This window comes from Lagenorhynchus albirostris, chromosome 11, assembly GCF_949774975.1.
Source record: "Lagenorhynchus albirostris chromosome 11, mLagAlb1.1, whole genome shotgun sequence".
NCBI lineage: Eukaryota > Metazoa > Chordata > Mammalia > Artiodactyla > Delphinidae > Lagenorhynchus > Lagenorhynchus albirostris.
In genome coordinates, this window is record NC_083105.1 from 71,853,976 (window position 1) to 71,871,708 (window position 17,733).

At 37.3% G+C, this 17,733-nt stretch overlaps 1 protein-coding gene across 1 annotated transcript in view; it reads right to left on the minus strand.

Moving 5' to 3' along the window:
• The window catches only part of LRRK2 (leucine rich repeat kinase 2), a 154,293-nt gene that overhangs the window by 94,282 nt on the left and 42,278 nt on the right, over positions 1 to 17,733 (minus strand). Inside the window, exons 14-18 of the mRNA XM_060166543.1 lie at positions 15,777 to 15,889; positions 3,272 to 3,416; positions 2,999 to 3,138; positions 876 to 1,004; positions 631 to 801 (exon numbers count right to left, since the gene is read on the minus strand). Of these exons, the coding sequence (XP_060022526.1) occupies positions 631 to 801; positions 876 to 1,004; positions 2,999 to 3,138; positions 3,272 to 3,416; positions 15,777 to 15,889 (698 nt within the window). The remainder of the gene's footprint in view (positions 1 to 630; positions 802 to 875; positions 1,005 to 2,998; positions 3,139 to 3,271; positions 3,417 to 15,776; positions 15,890 to 17,733) is intronic.

A 17,733-nucleotide genomic window follows, 5' to 3' on the forward strand; every position in this document is an offset into this window, starting at 1 on the left:
AAGTAAATCTTTATTTTGTATGGAGGTCTGGGAGTGTGGGGAGGGCTTTATTGAGGATAAGGAATTTAGGTTAGATTTTGAAGGCAAAGCAGAATTAGATATATGTGTTTGCACAGTGCATGAGGGAAGGGAGAGAAGGGAAGCAGGCCCAGTGCCACACAACTGCAGGGTGGCCCACAGCAGGGTTGTCAATGGGTACAGCACCCCAAAGTGTGCAGTACACAGCCTACAGGGCCACATGTGGTAGCCCTGAGGGGAGAATTTTCTAGAGAGAGAAACTGAAAACAGAGAGAAAATAGCTGAAAGATGATCAAAACAAGATAAAACCATGTGTTGTATGGTGTGTGGCTGGAGAACGATTTGCACAGAGATGCATAGTAGGAGACACATTTGAAAAGTTATTTATCAACTTAACAAGCTAGGTAGAAAAATAAAATGAATGATTAGATAATAACACCTAAGGGACCTATTACCTCTGAAATTCTGTGAATCTAAACTCCTACAAATCACAAGCATTTGTTCAATAAACTGATAAATTCTGTAGTGTAGAATAATAGGATGTAGATAAGAGCTATACAATGGCAGAGTCAAATAACAGAAAAAAACAAAAGTGAGTCCTTGAATATTTACCTGACAAATTAAAGAAGCTGCTTCTTTTGCTCGATTGGCATCCGCTCCCAACAGAAGCAAGCATTCGACCATGATGCTGTTATTTTGATCACATGCTCTCTCTAGCATCACACTTTTTAACTCATCATCCATGGCCAATTTTGCAAAGCACTTGCAACAAAGATTTAGAAACTAAAGAGAATGGAAGTGAGGATTAGAGTCAGCTAAATGTGTAACAGTTAGAATACAGGTGAAAAACATTGTACCTGTTGATCCTTTTGCTCCATGATGTTGGAGGACAACTGATGGAATATTACTGAATCAAAGGAATGATGCACCAGCAGCTTGGAAAAAGACACTGACAATTCCAGTACCGTCAAGATTGTCTGAAATCCCTGAAAGTGTGATCAAAAATAATAACAACAAAGCAATTGTGGACAATAAATAAATAAATAATGTAAAAGAGAGACTGTATATGGTACTTAAAACCTTGGATGTTCACTTAGCTAAGTAGATGTATTTATTAGGTTTGTACTTTAAAGCTATAAACCTTGAGACAATGAAACAAATACACCTTGATCTCTCATTACTAAGAAATAAGCAGGTGCACAGAGAATAAGATGCTAGTTAACAAACTATCATCTAGCAAAGCAGGAAAAATACCTAATACACCAAAATTTGCCTTTTAAAGATTCCCTGCCTGAAGCCATACCTACAGGTTGAAAGCCAGATACTAATCAGGATTAGAACAGCAGAGTCAGCAGTGCCACAAATCCAAATAGACCAGTGATGTGAATTGTTTATTACAAGATTGCAGATCAGGTTCTCTAGATAGCTTAGCATTTCCCCCCAAATTTTTGTGCTATCTTCTTAAATTTTAACCTCAGACAAATGTGAGTTCCTAGATTTTATTCACATTGAGTGCATCTGAGAGAAGCTCTAAAGACACTCTGAGATTTACATCCTTATAGCAAATCATTTATAAAGAACTGATCAGTACACCATTACTTTTTAGAACCACCCCAAGAGTTGTGAACTTCTGACTTGACTATTATATAGCTTGGGTAAACTCACCAAAGATCCACTTAACTTTTAAAATTTTTATCTTTCTAGTATATATTAATGAAATCATCTAAATGTTAAAATTATTATTTTGAGCTCATAAGATGCTGAGTTTCTACAAATCCTTCCTAACATTTGACAGGAGAAATAGTATTAATCTATGCAGGTCTGAGCGGCATGTGGTCCACTAACCTCTAGAGCAGAGGTCCTTGCAAACTCAAATGAATGCAATAGCAAAGCAGGTAATGCAAATGCATAGAAGGCATATAATTCAAGTTAAAAACTTATAAACACTGAACTGGCCAAATAAAATATGTTGACAAGCCAAATTTAGCCCACTGGTCAATAGTTTACAACCTCTACTATAAAAATCCTAAAATTTATGCTTACGTGAATAAATACTGACTGACACCTTCATACCTGCACAAAATAATTTCCTTTCCCTAAGATTACTTATAATCAATTCTGCCTTGGTTTTAATCAGCCTAGGTTGAGGCACATTAAAAAAGCAGATTTAAAAAAAAAAAAAAAGCAGATTTATAAAAGACATTTTGGTTCTAAAACACATTTTTGCTTGTGTGTTCAGCACTTTAAAACTTAAAATCTTACATGCATTATCACATTTACTAATAATGTCTGTGCAAAGATTAGAGCTTAGACATTTTCACTCCTGGTGAAGGCTGCCATTTATGAAAATATTTGGTTTATGAAAATTGTTAACTCCATTACTAAAAAACCACAACTAAGGCAGAAACTCTTAAGGAAACTATTTGTTTTGCTAACATTAAAAGAAAAACTCTCTGAAACAATTTACTTCTTAATCTCCCCTAAATTAATCTTAAACCAGTATCTTGGATTCCTTATAGACAGTTAATATAGATCCCATTTTAAATTTTGCTTGATGAAAAATGTTTAAAATATTGTTTCACTGCAAGAAAAAAAATCAAGGGGCAAAATTACTCGGTAAGCAGCTAACAATAAAACACAGAGAATGACAAATTTCAGAATAATTATAACTTTTACTTATCTAAAATCTAAGCAAATAAAGCTCAGCTAGCTGAAATTTCTTTAGCACATTCTGTGCTCTTTCATGGAAAAGATAAATGACAAATAAATATACTAATTTTAGAGATTTAGTAATGAAACAGGATATTTTGAGATTCAATCCAATTATCTTCATCTACTATAATTAAAATACTACAAAATGATAAAAAAAGGTTTTCAGTTAACTAGAATATACCCATTAACGCAAAGTGGGAGTTACACCAGCTGCTCTGAAAGAGAAATCTGTGCAAGATCGCAATTCCCTTCAAGATAATGCACATACTTTCATCTGTATTTCACCAATATCCTTAAATCGTTGTAGGCTGGAAATCAGAACTTTTGCCAGCAGATGCCCAGTGCCTATGCATAAATTCTTCTTTGTAATCAAACATCCTATAAGACTTAAACCCAGACACTGAATTTCTAAAAAAGAAAAAAAGAAAAAAGAAACAAAATTTATTGTTTTAAATCTCAAAACTGAAGAAAAAATTCAAACATGTCCAACCAACAGCTAAAGGCCTATAAAAATCTAAATCCTGAGTTCAATTGTACCAACCTTGGTCATCTGGATACATCTGCAGTGTGTGAAGCACCGAATCAATAGCATCTTCCAGGGATAACACCTCTAATGCATCAGGAAAATGTGCTATAGAAGAAATTACTTTTAATCCACATTTCTGAATCCCAGGATTTCCAATGAACTAAAGTCAATAAGAAAATTAAGAATATTTGCTGTTAAAAAATGAATTCTAATACTTACCTTAAAGCCAGCTATACACTGATAAAATATAAACTAAGTAGTCTAAATAAAATTACTATCCTTGATTCTGCCTTATATCATGAATTACTTTTATTTATTATTAAGAATAAGAGCTAAGGGCTTCCCTGGTGGCGCAGTGGTTGAGAGTCCGCCTGCGGATGCAGGGGACACGGGTTTGTGCCCCGGTCTGGGAAGATCCCATATGCCACAGAGCAGCTGGGCCCGTGAGCCATGGCCACTGAGCCTGCGCGTCCGGAGCCTGTGCTCCACAACGGGAGAGGCCACAACAGTGAGAGGCCCACGCACCACAAAAAATAAATAAAGAAAGAAAGAATAAGAGCTAACATTTTAATGCTTATTAAGTACCTGTTCTGTGCTAGGCACTATACTAAATACTTTTACATGCTCTTCTTTGCAGGGCATTCTTATTAAACACACACTAATATGATTCCCATTAAAAGATGAGTTTACTGAGGGTTAGCGGGGTGGAGAAGCTATTCCTAAATTCTCACAGACTGTACACTACTGGGAAGATACCAAATCAAGGACATTTGCTCCCACAGCCTAAATTCTTAACCAGAAAAATCAGTGCTGTCTCTCACCATAGCAAATACTAATTGAAAATTTACTCTTTACGTGCTTTACATGCCATATCTCATCTGTTCCCCCTCAACAGCCTCATCCAATAGGTTCACCAGACTTTAAAGGTGCAGGGACAAGGTGGCCATATGTGCGTGGGTTTATCTCTGGGCTTTCTATCCTGTTCCATTGATCTATTTTTCTGTTTTTGGGCCAGTACCATACTGTCTTGATTACTGTAGCTTTGTAGTATAGTCTGAAGTCAGGGAGCCTGATTCCTCCAGCTCCGTTTTCGTTCTCAAGATTGCTTTGGCTATTCGGGGTCTTTTGTGTTTCTATACAAATTGTGAAATTTTTTGTTCTAGTTCTGTGAAACATGCCAGTGGTAGTTTCAAAAAATCTAGAAACAATAAATGCTGGAGAGGGTGTGGAGAAAAGGGAACAATCTTGCACTGCTGGTGGGAATGTGAATTGGTACAGCCACTATGGAGAACAGTATGGAGGTTCCTTAAAAAACTACAAATAGAACTACCATATGACCCAGCAATCCCACTACTGGGCATATACCCTGAGAAAACCATAATTCAAAAAGAGTCATGTACCAAAATGTTCATTGCAGCTCTATTTACAATAGCCCGGAGATAGAAACAACCTAAGTGTCCATCATCGGATGAATGGATAAAGATGTGGCAAATATACACAATGGAATATTACTCAGCCATAAAAAGAAATGAAATTGAGCTGTTTGTAATGAGGTGGATAGACCTAGAGTCTGTCATACAGAGTGAAGTAAGTCAGAAAGAGAAAGACAAATACCATATGCTAACACATATATATGGAATTTAAGAAAACAAAAAAAAATGTCATGAAGAACCTAGGGGTAAGACAGGAACAAAGAAACAGACCTACTAGAGAATGGACTTGAGGATATGAGGAGGGGGAAGGGTAAGCTGTGACAAAGCGAGAGAGAGGCATGGACATATATACACTACCAAACGTAAGGTAGATAGCTAGTGGGAAGCAGCCGCATAGCACAGGGAGATCAGCTCGGTGCTTTGTGACCACCTGGAAGGGTGCGATAGGGAGGGTGGGAGGGAGGGAGACGCAAGAGGGAAGAGATATGGGAACATAAGTATATGTATAACTGATTCACTTTGTTATAAAGCAGAAACTAACACACCATTGTAAAGCAATTATACTCCAAAAAAGATGTAAAAAAAAAGAAAAAAAAGATGCTGGGACAAGAGCTCAAGTCACACAGCTAACACGTGTCAGGCCTAGTACTTGAATATAAGTGTGTCTGCCTTAAAAGTACAGAATCTTAATCACTATCTCTTCCAAACTTTTCATCTCAATTCCTCCAGAATTTGACATTATTTGACAGGTATTCCAATAGAGTCCACTTCTTTTCCCAGACCATCCTTCTCATTGACTGAGAAGAAAACAGGCAACAACACACTTTCCAACCATGTGACAATCACAATCACACTTCCCCTCTTTTGATGTCTGTGACATATACCTAACTCTTACAGTCTGCTTTTCCATGGTGCTCTTTAAACTTCAACTATGATATGAATGCCTCCCTAACAGTTTTCCTTTCAAAAATTACAATGCTATCTTTCTGAGGACTTCTGCTTTCATAGACACTAGTTTCATGGTTATCTTCACTCCAAATCTCTGACTGACCCCACCACATGTTCAACTATAGAGCTGAAATAGCTTCCAGCCAGACCTCAAATTCTGATGTAGTCTCTTCAACCAAAACCTCCTACCTTCCAGCCTGTCTCACTTCCATACTGTCAATGAACAGATTTTCATTCCTTTCCCAATCTAGTCCTTCAATATCTCTAAAGTGTCCTTACTCAGCATCTTTCTTTGTATTGGTTATGGGGAGAAGCATCATTTTCTCATCCTGTGTCCTTCTCCTCCACCCCGTAACTGCTCACCTTGGACATCACTTCATCTATCATTTCAACAAGACATTCATATCCTTGCCTCCCTTGGCATTTTTTCCCATCATTATTTCCGTCTTACCAACTCCTTGAGCAGTAAAAATATATCAGCTTTGGAGCCAATTAAATTTGAGTTTAAATTGTCTCATCACTCAATAGTTCCATGAATCTGAGGACCATTAAAAATGAATGAAATAACATTTCCTGAGAAGTGGTATTACTCAGAAGGTATTATTCAAGAAATATAAAGAAATTCAAAGTGGTGCAAAGTGAAGCTGGAGGGATGGCTCAGTGTCTGTCTCGACTTCTTCACCTCTGAAATGATCCTAATAATGCAGTGTTGTTAGGAGTGTGAAATGAGATAACTCATCATCCATGCAATAAACATTGAGTGATGGCACAGTTCAGGCCCTGGGCTGAACACTCTTCTCAAAAGTGAAAGCCTTCTCACTGGGAGAGAGTATCCCTAACTTGGTCTTCCATTCCATCGAGCTACCACTTTTCCTTCATTTCTAAACTTATTAATAGAAAAGTCTACACCCACGACCCCCACATTCTTCCCACCTCTTAATTTCACATAATCAGACTTCTGTCCTAACCACTCCAAATTAAAACCATTCAGAGAAACAAGTCCTTTAACAACTGAATTGCTGCTTTTTCCTCCCGTGATTTCCATGACACAGTAATCCACCCCCCCACCCGCCCCTCCCCTGGCAATTATTCTCAAACTTTAAAACCATTCATTTACCCATCTCCTTCACAATCACTTCTTTCAACTCCAGAATTTATCCAAAGAACTTTTCTTAAAACTCTTCTATTCATGGATGGAATTTCATACACTATCATGGCTTCAAGTCACCATAACAACAATAGCAACAACCATAAGGAAAATGCCAAAACCTAAGCAGCGTTTGCCATGTGCCAGACTTTCTTTTAAGCACTTCATATATATTAACTCATTTAATCCTCACAACAACCCTATGATGTAGACACACAATTATGCTCCCTATGTTACTGATGAAAAAAAACCTGAGACACAGAAACCTTTGAGCAGATAACTCAAAGCACAAGTTTGAACTCTCTTAAGCTCTAAGCCCATGTTTCTCTTTGCTTGACACCAGTATCTTAAACTCAGATGTTCAAAGTTAAAAGTTTATCACCTTCTCAAAGAAAAAGAAAAAAGAAAACTCAGACTGTCATTCTGAACTTTCTGTTTTAATTAATAGTACCATATTTCTGCCTCCTAGGCAGGGCCAGCTTCCGGGGTGCACACATGGGCAGTAGTACAGTCTCTGTGCTCAGAAGGGCTCCACACCTGGTTTAATGCTCTGCAGCTACCACCTTGAAATACTTAATAATTTTTTTTTTTTTTTTTTTTTGCGGTACGCGGGCCTCTCCCATTGCGGAGCACAGGCTCCAGACGCGCAGGCCAGCGGCCATGGCTCACGGGCCTAGCCGCTCCGCGGCATGTGGGATCTTCCCAGACCGAGGCACGAACCCGCAACCCCTGCATCGGCAGGTGGACTCTCAACCACTGCGCCACCAGGGAAGCCCGAAATACTTAATAATTTTTAAACAAGAGGTCCTGCATTTTCATCTGTTACTGGGCCCCACAAGTTATGTAGCTGGTCCTGCTCTTAAGCTCAAAATGCATCCATAGGCTTACTTTTATGCTAAAGTTAAGTCAAATTGATATTTATAAAGTATCTGTTCTTGTCTTAACACCATCACCTCTAACAAGTTTCTACTCAACTATTGGTTCTGCTACCCTGAGCTCCCCTAATCTTTATTTCAGGTGCAGTTAGATGATGACAAATGACTAGCAACAGGAAATCTGTGATTTGTCTATGCAGAAAGAGAATGCAGAGTATCACATTATTACATGTGATGGAGCTCAAATAAACTATTTGATGATTTTAAATAGTGGTGTCTGATTTTTGACAGTTTCATAAATTAGAAAAAAATATATATATATATACACATATATATGTTATTTACAAGCTTACAATGGACTTTCTTTCACGTATCAAATGGTCTATCTTGAAAATAATGATTTATTGCATTGTTGTTCAAATGGGGATTGAAATTAATTTACTAGCAAGTGTTGTCCACATGAAATTTTTGAAAGTACCAATGGTGGACAGCTACAAACATTGATTAGAAACATCCTATTACCTATGCTTCACAATTTTCCAAATTTTTTCAAAGAATACAAATGGTTTCGCTAATGAGTGAGCTAGCCAGCTCAAGGGGAAAATGCCCACACCATTCTCTTTCCTGTCAGCTAAGTCAATTGCAACTCAGAAAAACTTTCCAGAAAAAAAATTAATTGAATGTACAGCTAGAAAGAAGACACCATAGTACATGACTAACACTAAGATAGACACTAAAGTAGATTTCAAGAAAAAGAATCCTTTCGGGTCCCAGATAAAAATGTCAAATCCTTTAAAAATGGGAAAAGAATCAAGTTGGTCTCAGACTTCTCCACTAAAACATTCAGTACTAGAAGACAGTGAAATGCCTACAGAGTTTTCAAAGAAAGAAAATAAAACACCAATACTTTACAACCAATCAAACTGTTTTTTCAAGAGTCCAAATATAGAAACAACAACAAAATGTTCAGGAAATGGAACTTTAAAAGAAAAAAACAGACCATTAAACGATAAATGGAAAAACTATAACAAAAGAACTTGCAGTGAACACTGAATCCACATGACTGTAGGCACAAGATGAAAACAAAGTTATTAAGTATGGTTATAGAGCTGAATGTAAATACTTTAAACCTCATCAAATGTAGAATTAATTTATTTAACAAAAGCTGGTGATAAGATAGGTAGAAATAGTGGAAGATAGTGTGAATACTTCAATTTTCTCATCTTTTATAGCCAATGGTCAAAAGATACTTTTAAATCTAATAGTAATAACATTAACTAACATTTATTGACCGAATACTATGTGCCAGGCATTGTACCAAGTACATGGCATGAATTATCTCATAAAATTCTTCATAATAACCCCAAGTGAAAAGCCATTTATTGTCTCCATTTTATAGATAATGAGACTGTAAATAACTTGTCCAGAATACATTTGTCTGTAGGTGGTAAAGCCAGATTCAAACCCAGATATCCTGATTCCAGGACCCACACACTTAACTATTAGAATATGTTGTAGAGTTAAAGCTATAAGAGTAAACGCCATATAATCTGCTTTAATTGAGTGACAGAGGAGAGGAAGACATAAAGATGTGAAAATATGCTAATTTCATCAAAAGTGTGCATAATGTGCTAACATATATGAAGGAAAAAAAAATGAGTATCTGGGTGATACATTCATATTCATGGAAAACTGTAGATAATTCCATGGCAACACATTGGGAATCTCATCTAGTTGTTTTTAATCTCTATGTAGAACTACATAACTTGGAAATAATATAATTTATTTAATTAGGACCTATTGATAAGAATTGTATTGTCAGGACAGACTAAATTAAGCTGTAGTAACAACCTCAAAATTTCATAGGCTGGAAAAAGAAAAGGTTCATGCTTTTTTTGTGTTATTCATGCTTCATTTGTGTTACCGGTCGGGAGGGGTCTCTGTCCAGCACAATCCCTCTGGGAGCCCTGCTAATGGAGGAATCACCATCTCAGACATTACAGGTCACAGTGCCTGAGACAGTGTTCTGTAGCCGCAGTCCCCAGCCTTTTTGGCACCAGGGACCGGTTTCGTGGAAGACAATTTTTCCATGGACCAGGGCGGGAGGGGATGGTTTCGGGATGATTCAAGCACATTACATTTATTGTGCACTTTATTTCTATTATTATTACATGGTAATATATAATGAAATAATTATACACCTCACCATCATGCAGAATCACGGGGAGCCCTGAACCTGTTTTCCTGCAACTAGATGGTCCCATCTGGGGGTGACGGGAGACAGTGACACCCAAGTGTGTTGCTTATGTCCAATTTACTCCATAATCTCACTTTGGTTGCTGTCACTGCAGAAAACCCTGCTTCACAAAGACAGGACGTTGGAACTGGAAGCAGGCTTTTCAGTGCTTTTGTGGCAATCTCAGGATATTCCACCTTGACTTTAATCCAGAACGTATGGAGATTTGAAGTTGTCTCAAACATATGTTTAAGGCCATTTGCAATCTCAAGCAACTGATCCTCTTCTACCACGAACAAAGTCAATTCACCTGGCTTATTCACAAATGGGTCGCGCATCCATTCCTTCCCAGTTTGCGGGTCTTTTGTGCTTGGGAAGTAATGCTCAAACTCTTTTGAAAGCTGAGATAGGTGATCATGCACCAGCTGGGAGAAAGAAGACCCTGGCTCAGTCTCTTTCAAAACCTCTGCTAATGTTTGAAACATGTCAAAAATCCCAGTGTTCACTCGTCACCTCTATAATTCCAGTTTGGCTTTGAATGCAGCCACTTTATCTGCTGACTTGAACACAGTTGTCATTCTCACCTGAAGTGACAGATTGAGTTCATTGAGCAGGTTGAATATGTCACACAAGTAAGCAAGTTTTTCGACATATTCTGTGTCACTGAAATGTGCTGCCAGTGGTGACCTTTTCTAAAAGAAATCTCTGGAGCGGCTCTCGTAACTCAGAAATGCTGGCCAGTGACCTACCTTTAGAAAGCCATATCACTTCTGTGTATGAGGGAAGACGTGTGTGCTCTGCGTCCATCTCCTCACAAAGCTGTGAGAACAGACATGAGTTAAGGGCATGTACTTTAATGTGGTTGATAATTTTAATCACATCCTGCAAAATGCTGTTAAGTTCAGGTGACATTTTTCAGCTAGCCAGCATTTCTCTATGGATGACACAGTGCGTAGACTCACATTCAAAAGTGACCTCTTTGACCTGAGTAGTAAAACCAGAAAGCCGTCCAGTCACGGCAGCCGTTCTGTCCGTGCATATACCGTCACAAAATGACCAATTCAGTTTTCCTGATATGTAATCATTCAAAGACTTGAATAGTTCTGCAGCTGTGGTGTTGGCTGGCAACAAAAGTGCACATAACATATCCTCATGCACATCCTCCTGAAAATATATATCGCACAGAAACAAGTTTTGCTGCCTTGTTGTCAACATCGGTAGACTCATCAACCTGCATTGCATACCACGGTGACTCATTAATCCTCTCTAACAATTGTCCCTCAATATCCTCTGCTATTTCATCAATTCGTCTAGTTATGGTGCTAGCTGAAAGAGGAACACATGCCACTTTTTGAACTGTAGCCTCTCCTAAAAGTTCACGACAAATGCCCTTAGCAGCAGGCAGGATCAACTCTCCACCAACAGTAAAGGGCTTCTCAGCTTTAGCAATGCGGTTAGCCACTAAGAATGATGCTCTTAGTGCAGACACATTTGATGAAGTGGTGGCCTTCAATAATTGCTTCTGTTCTTCATGTTCACATTTTTTTCTTTTGAAAAACTCCAAAGGCTTGTCTTTTAATGCAGGGTGCTCGGTCTCCATGTGGCAAAACAGTTTTGAAGGTTTCATGGCTTCGCTGGATAGCCGGTCACCACATATTATACAAAGCGGGCTTGGAAAACGTGAATCACCTGTTGCAATGAACGCTTAATTTAAGGACTCGGTATTTTCTTTTATATGCAGCTTTCTTTTTGTTAGCAGTCTTAGAGTCTTCTACTGTCTCATCATTGGGTCTTTCTCCCTTTTCAAAGAAGCTCTCCAGCGATGTTTGTTTTTTACTCATTTTGGCTAGGGTTAGCTTGTGGAGGGCTTACCAAAACTGACTGAGACAAGTGTGCAGTGAAGGAAAGAGGCACGGATGGAAGTGGTAAATAAAATAATGGGAGGGCCATGTGTGGACTAAAATAAGTGTCAGATTCTGACTTAAAGCCTGCACCAGATGCAGCTTGTCACTTGCCACTCACTGATGGGGTTTTATTTTTTTTTTTTTTAACATCTTTCTTGGAGTATAATTGGTTTACAATGGTGTGTTAGTTTCTGCTTTATAACAAAGTGAATCAGCTAGTCAGAAAGAGAAAAACTGATAGGGTTTTGATATGAGTCTGCAAGCAATTGATTTATTATGGTCTCTGGGCAGTCAAACCTCTCTGCTAATGATAATCTGTATTTGCAGCCACTCCCCAGCGCTAGCATCACTGCCTCAGCTCCACCTCAGATCATCAGGCATTAGATTCTCATAAGGAGCGTGCAACCTAGATCCCTCGCATGCACAGTTCATAGTAGGGTTCGCGCTCCTATGAGAATCTAATGCCATCACTTTTCTGAGAGGAGACGGAGTTCAGGCAGTAATGTGAGCGATGGGGAGGGCTGTAAATACAGATGAAGCTTCGCTTGCTCGCCTGCCACTCACCTGCTGCTGTGTGGCCCGGTTCCTAACAGGCCACGAACCAGTACTGCTCCATTGCCTGTGGATTGGGAACCCCTGTTCTGTAAGATGCCTCACCAGCAATTAAATGTTTGGTCCAGAAATGACAGATGTAACCTCTACTTACAACTGCTTGGTCAAAACCAGACACATGATCCAATCTAACAACAAAAGGGCCAATAAATACTATCCCAGAATCACCAGAAGGTGGAGAACTGAAAACATTTGGCAAACAACACTAATGATTACCACATAAACATTTAGCTTGTTACCACATTTTTCTTACTACAGATAATGCCACAATAAACATTCTTGTTTAAAAAAACTTTGTGTACATATACAGGTATATCTATATTATAACTTCTTAGAGTGGAACCGCTGGTCAGAAAACATGTCCATTTTAATTTAGATAGATATTACTAAATTTCCCCCAAAAGGTTTTTCTTTTTTAAAATTTACATTTCTTTAATAATGACTGTACGTACTTGAGAACCTTTTCATGTGTTTATATGCCAAATTCATTTTTACCTTTAAATCTCATCTACATGAGATTTAATCTTTAAATGAGTAAGGTAAATATGCAGCTTCCTTTGCTTTCTCCAAATGGCCAGAGAATTAGTTCTTCCAACACAAGCAATCTATTTCCCTCTCCAGTGGTTGGGAAATATCATATATGAATTGAACATTTGCATTTGAGTCTATTTCCTAAATCACCATTATGTGACATTGATCCATCTCCAGTGCCAATGTCACACCATTTTAATTACTAAAATTTTATAATACATTTTATAATCTACTAGAGTTAGGCCATATTAATTATCCTCTTTTTCAAAATTTGACTGGTTATTCACATATATTATTTAATTAATTTTCTCAAAATTTTATACTAGCTTATCTAGTTCCATAAAATACTATTGTTATTTTTATTAAGGGTTCATAAATCCAGATCAATTTTCATTTTTAAAAAATTAGTAATTTTATCAAAACAGAGAGTATATACATTTTCCTACGTTCAACTCTTTTTTTGTATTTACTCTCAGTTGTTTCAGTTTTCTTTAGAGTAGTTTTATACACTTTTATTACTTTACTCCTATGTAATTTCTTTTTGCTGTTGTTATTATTGTTACTTTTGCAAATAAGCTCTTTCTTTCACTACATATTATTTACAGTTGAAATAAATATCTTCAGTATTTAAACTGGGCACATTTTGCTTTAAGGTTTTTGAGAAGCACACAAGCTCTTTGACTTGTGTCCATTTAATCAGAAGATTGGTTTGACTTTGTAAGTTCCCTGGCTGAAGACAGCAGCATTGTCACTGCAGACAAAGCACAGATGTGACCAAAATGCTGAGAGTCCTATTTTCTACTGTGTTCTCCACAGACAATACTGGGCAAATCGATCTCTCTAGAATAGGTGACTGAATGTTTCATGTGCAGAAAAAGCTAAAAGGATCAAGCATAAATGGAATGTCAATATTTCAGACATTTAACTTCAGCCTGAATGTTACTGGATTTATACATACATATTATATGTGTATATATTTACATACACACATATATATCTCCAAACACTGATTCACTTTAATAAATACTTTTAATAGTCTTCACATTGTAAATCTTAGTTGAATCTCAAATTCTACCTTATTTGGAAGTCTGCTCTCCAAGAATAGACCTATTTTTAATGGTAATTCATTTTATTACATCAGTAGTATTTGGACCTAAAATTTCTGATTCCTTGTAACATTTATTCAGAGTGAGACATGCAATCACAGAATTTTAGAACTAAAAAAAAGATACACTCATCTTTTAGAGCATTTTTTCTCAACCATGGTGAAGAATTAGGGGAATTACACAGGGGAGATTTTTTTAAATAAATAGTGTCACTTCTGTTTCCCCATGACCTTAATTCCCTGCCCACAAATGACAGCCACTGTTTAGTAAGATGCTGTGTGTCATTACTCAAGTGTGGCATGGAAAATAAAGGAAGGGGTAGGGAGGTTCTCAATCACTTCTCCTGGGATTATATAGCAAAAGAAAGTAAGACCTGGGAGCAGAGTGATCTCCTTGGCATCACAGTACTGATGGCAGTAAGCACAGTACTTCTCCCTTGACCGCCCACTCCTTCCACTCTATCACACCCGTATTCGGTAATGTTAGGAAAGATGGGATAACCAGAATCAGAGTTACCAAAAGGCTTTTCTGGTACCTCTTGCTTCTCACCAACACATACCATGAACAAAATTAACTACTCTCTCCTCTATGTTCCTAAACTGTTCATAAAGCTAGTGCAGCTCATAAGTGCTAATACAGAACAATCTAATATGTGTTTTATGTTTTATGCATGGCCCAGCCAGATTATGAGATCCATTACAGAAGGATACAAAGCATATTCATTTCTGTCTCCCCAGTGTCTTAACACAGTTCCTTCCATATACTTATTTTCACCAAATATTTCTGGAATTAAATTCAACCCATGGCTATACTCAAGAATCATATTAAGGTCTGAGTACAAATGACTCAAATATATCATAAACAATTACATTATAAAGTTCAGTTTAAATCGCATTTTTGAAGATCTCTCTGCAGGCTCTTCTAATTAATTCATGACATTTTTCAAAGTATACTAAATCACAAGGAATTATTTCCATTAATTGCTTTGACTACTCTCTTCCTTTCATGAAAACATTAACCTAATCTTCACATCTTTACATCTTTACTCTGATATCTTTTCTAAAGAACCAATTCATCTTATGTTAAATTTCAAAACCATCTTAATTCCATCAATACCTTTTGCACTGCACAATATAAACATAATGCTCCTCTTCTCCTTTTTCAGATGTAGTATGATTATTAATTTATTAATTATATTATTGCAAATGTACATAGATCTGTAAATACCTAACACTGGGAGAAAACAATGCACACTGAGCCATTTCAGAGGTTATCCCTAAGGAGTAAAATGAAAACAAGCACAGGGAATCAAAAAAGACTTTAATGTGTGCCCTGTGTGTCTTCATGGACTGAACCTTTCAGCCTGGGACCAGAAAATAAAGACAAGCAGCCAGGAGGACAGAAAGAGAAAATAGCAGTCATGGCTCCTGACAGAGCTCGTGAGGCTTAGCTGCACATCTAGGGTTCTCTTTCTGATTGAACAGACTCGAGTGGATTTATCAAAAGAGGCTGTCAAAGTCTGTAGTTGACGGTGCACTTCTCTTAGCTGGAATGGCACATCTCTTCACCCCCTACATCCCTACTGTCATCTTATGTCTCTAAACATATAACTTCCTACTATCATAGTAAACGGAACATGGAAAACTTAGGCTAATAAAAGCCCCCCTACTTCCCCAATTTCATATTGTAGTTAAGAGTATAAAGGCAGAAAACCTATATTATACGTACCCTGTTCAAAGCCGCTAGGACCAATTTGTGAATATCATTCCTGAAACACTGTTTTTTAACCATACTTAGCTTATGCTGATATTCAGTATCTTCCCTGGATTCTTCTGGGATGCCTAAATGCAAAAATAAACAAATAAACAAATGTTTTTCTCATAAAGATTTGGGCTGAATAGATTGTCACTTATTAGGAATGATTATAATTAACCCAACAATACATATATATGCTATACCTTTTTCTAATCCATGGTTCCTTACCAAAGAAATAACTCTTAGCTTTAAGAAATTTCTAAAAACAGTTCATCACTGAATGTAAAATAAATACAGTGTGTGCGGATGTTCACTGAATTTAAAGTAGCAAGAAGTTACTATGGTGGAGGAATTTTCTGGAACAATCTCTTTTTTGTATGAATAGGCTGTACTCATTACAAGAAGTTAGAAGATTTTTATGCAACAATGGACAACTTGAGAAAAGATCAAAGTTACTTGGACTACAACATAAAAAGGTCAGATATGAAATGTAGACATAAAAGAGCAGCTGGAATAACAGTGGAAAAAAAAAAGTTTTTAGTTTCAGCATTATAATGGTAAAGAGCATATAGTTTTATTAAAAGTCCTCTAAGGGCTTCCCTGGTGGCGCAGCGGTTAAGAGTCCGCCTGCCGATGCAGGGGACGCGGGTTCGTGCCCCGGTCCGGGAGGGTCCCACATGCCGCGGAGCGGCTGGGCCCGGGAGCCATGGCCGCTGAGCCTGCGCGTCCGGAGCCTGTGCTCCGCAGCGGGAGAGGCCACAACAGTGAGAGGCCCGCGTACCGCAAAAAAAAAAAAAAAAAAAAAAAAAGTCCTCTAAGACTGTATAAAAGTATTAAGTAACTTAAAGAAAACATATTATTTATTCAGCTACATTGTAGCTGAACTAACCCAAAACTGTTGGAAAAACAGGAAGTCAAAAAATATTGGTTATACAATAGAACATATAAGTAAAATTATTATGAATAAATAACATTTCTAAAACCTATGACTATAGAAATAATTATTAATAAACAATTCCTTCTAATCTTTCACTTTAATAATTTGTATTAACACAAACTATAAGTTGACTGCATATAACTTTTCATTTACTTAACAAACATTTGAATGCCAACTACATGCAAGGGATTTTGCTACATGCTGAGAATACCACAGTGAATATGACAGGCATGATTTTCACCCTCCTAGAACTTTCAGTCTTCATTTTAAAATTTATTCAAACAGGTCCTGACATTCATTACAGCTGTATGACCTTCGATAAGTTACTTAAACTCTCAGTGTCTCATTTTCAGTGACCAAGATCACATTAATTGCTGAAGCTGCCCATTACATCACAAGCAGATGTGACCATTAAAAGCAGTCCTGTTGAGAAGTAAAATCTTCATGCCATATGTAAGGAGACTTATTAAATGTCTTTCTTATGTTAAGACCAAATGAATATTCCCAAAAGTTCATCTCTGGTCTTTGTTATATCACTTGAGGTTCTACTATCCAGAATGGATATAATTTCCTTTCCACATAATAGTCCTTTAAATTGTTTGAACTGCAAACTTTTTGAAGGCAGATCCATAACCTAATCATCTCCAGGTTACCAAGAGTTCCAAGCAGAGTGCTTTAGGTATAACAGTTGTTCCACATACACTTATTGCACAAATGTGTCTTTAAAAAGCACCCACTCTGATTCAGGCTGCACAAGGTGAAAACCTGGCTCCGTTACATAAGCTGTGACCTTAAAATCTCTATATCTTATGCCTCAGTTTCAGCATCTGTGATATGGGGTGGAAAAGTAGAATCTGCCTTATGGGTTGCTACAAGAATTTTTAAAGTTTATATACATAAAGTACTTTGAATAATGCCTTACACATTTGTTACTAACTATAAATGAGTGAATTTTAATAGCTTTCATAACCTCCTGCATTATCTCCTCTCCAA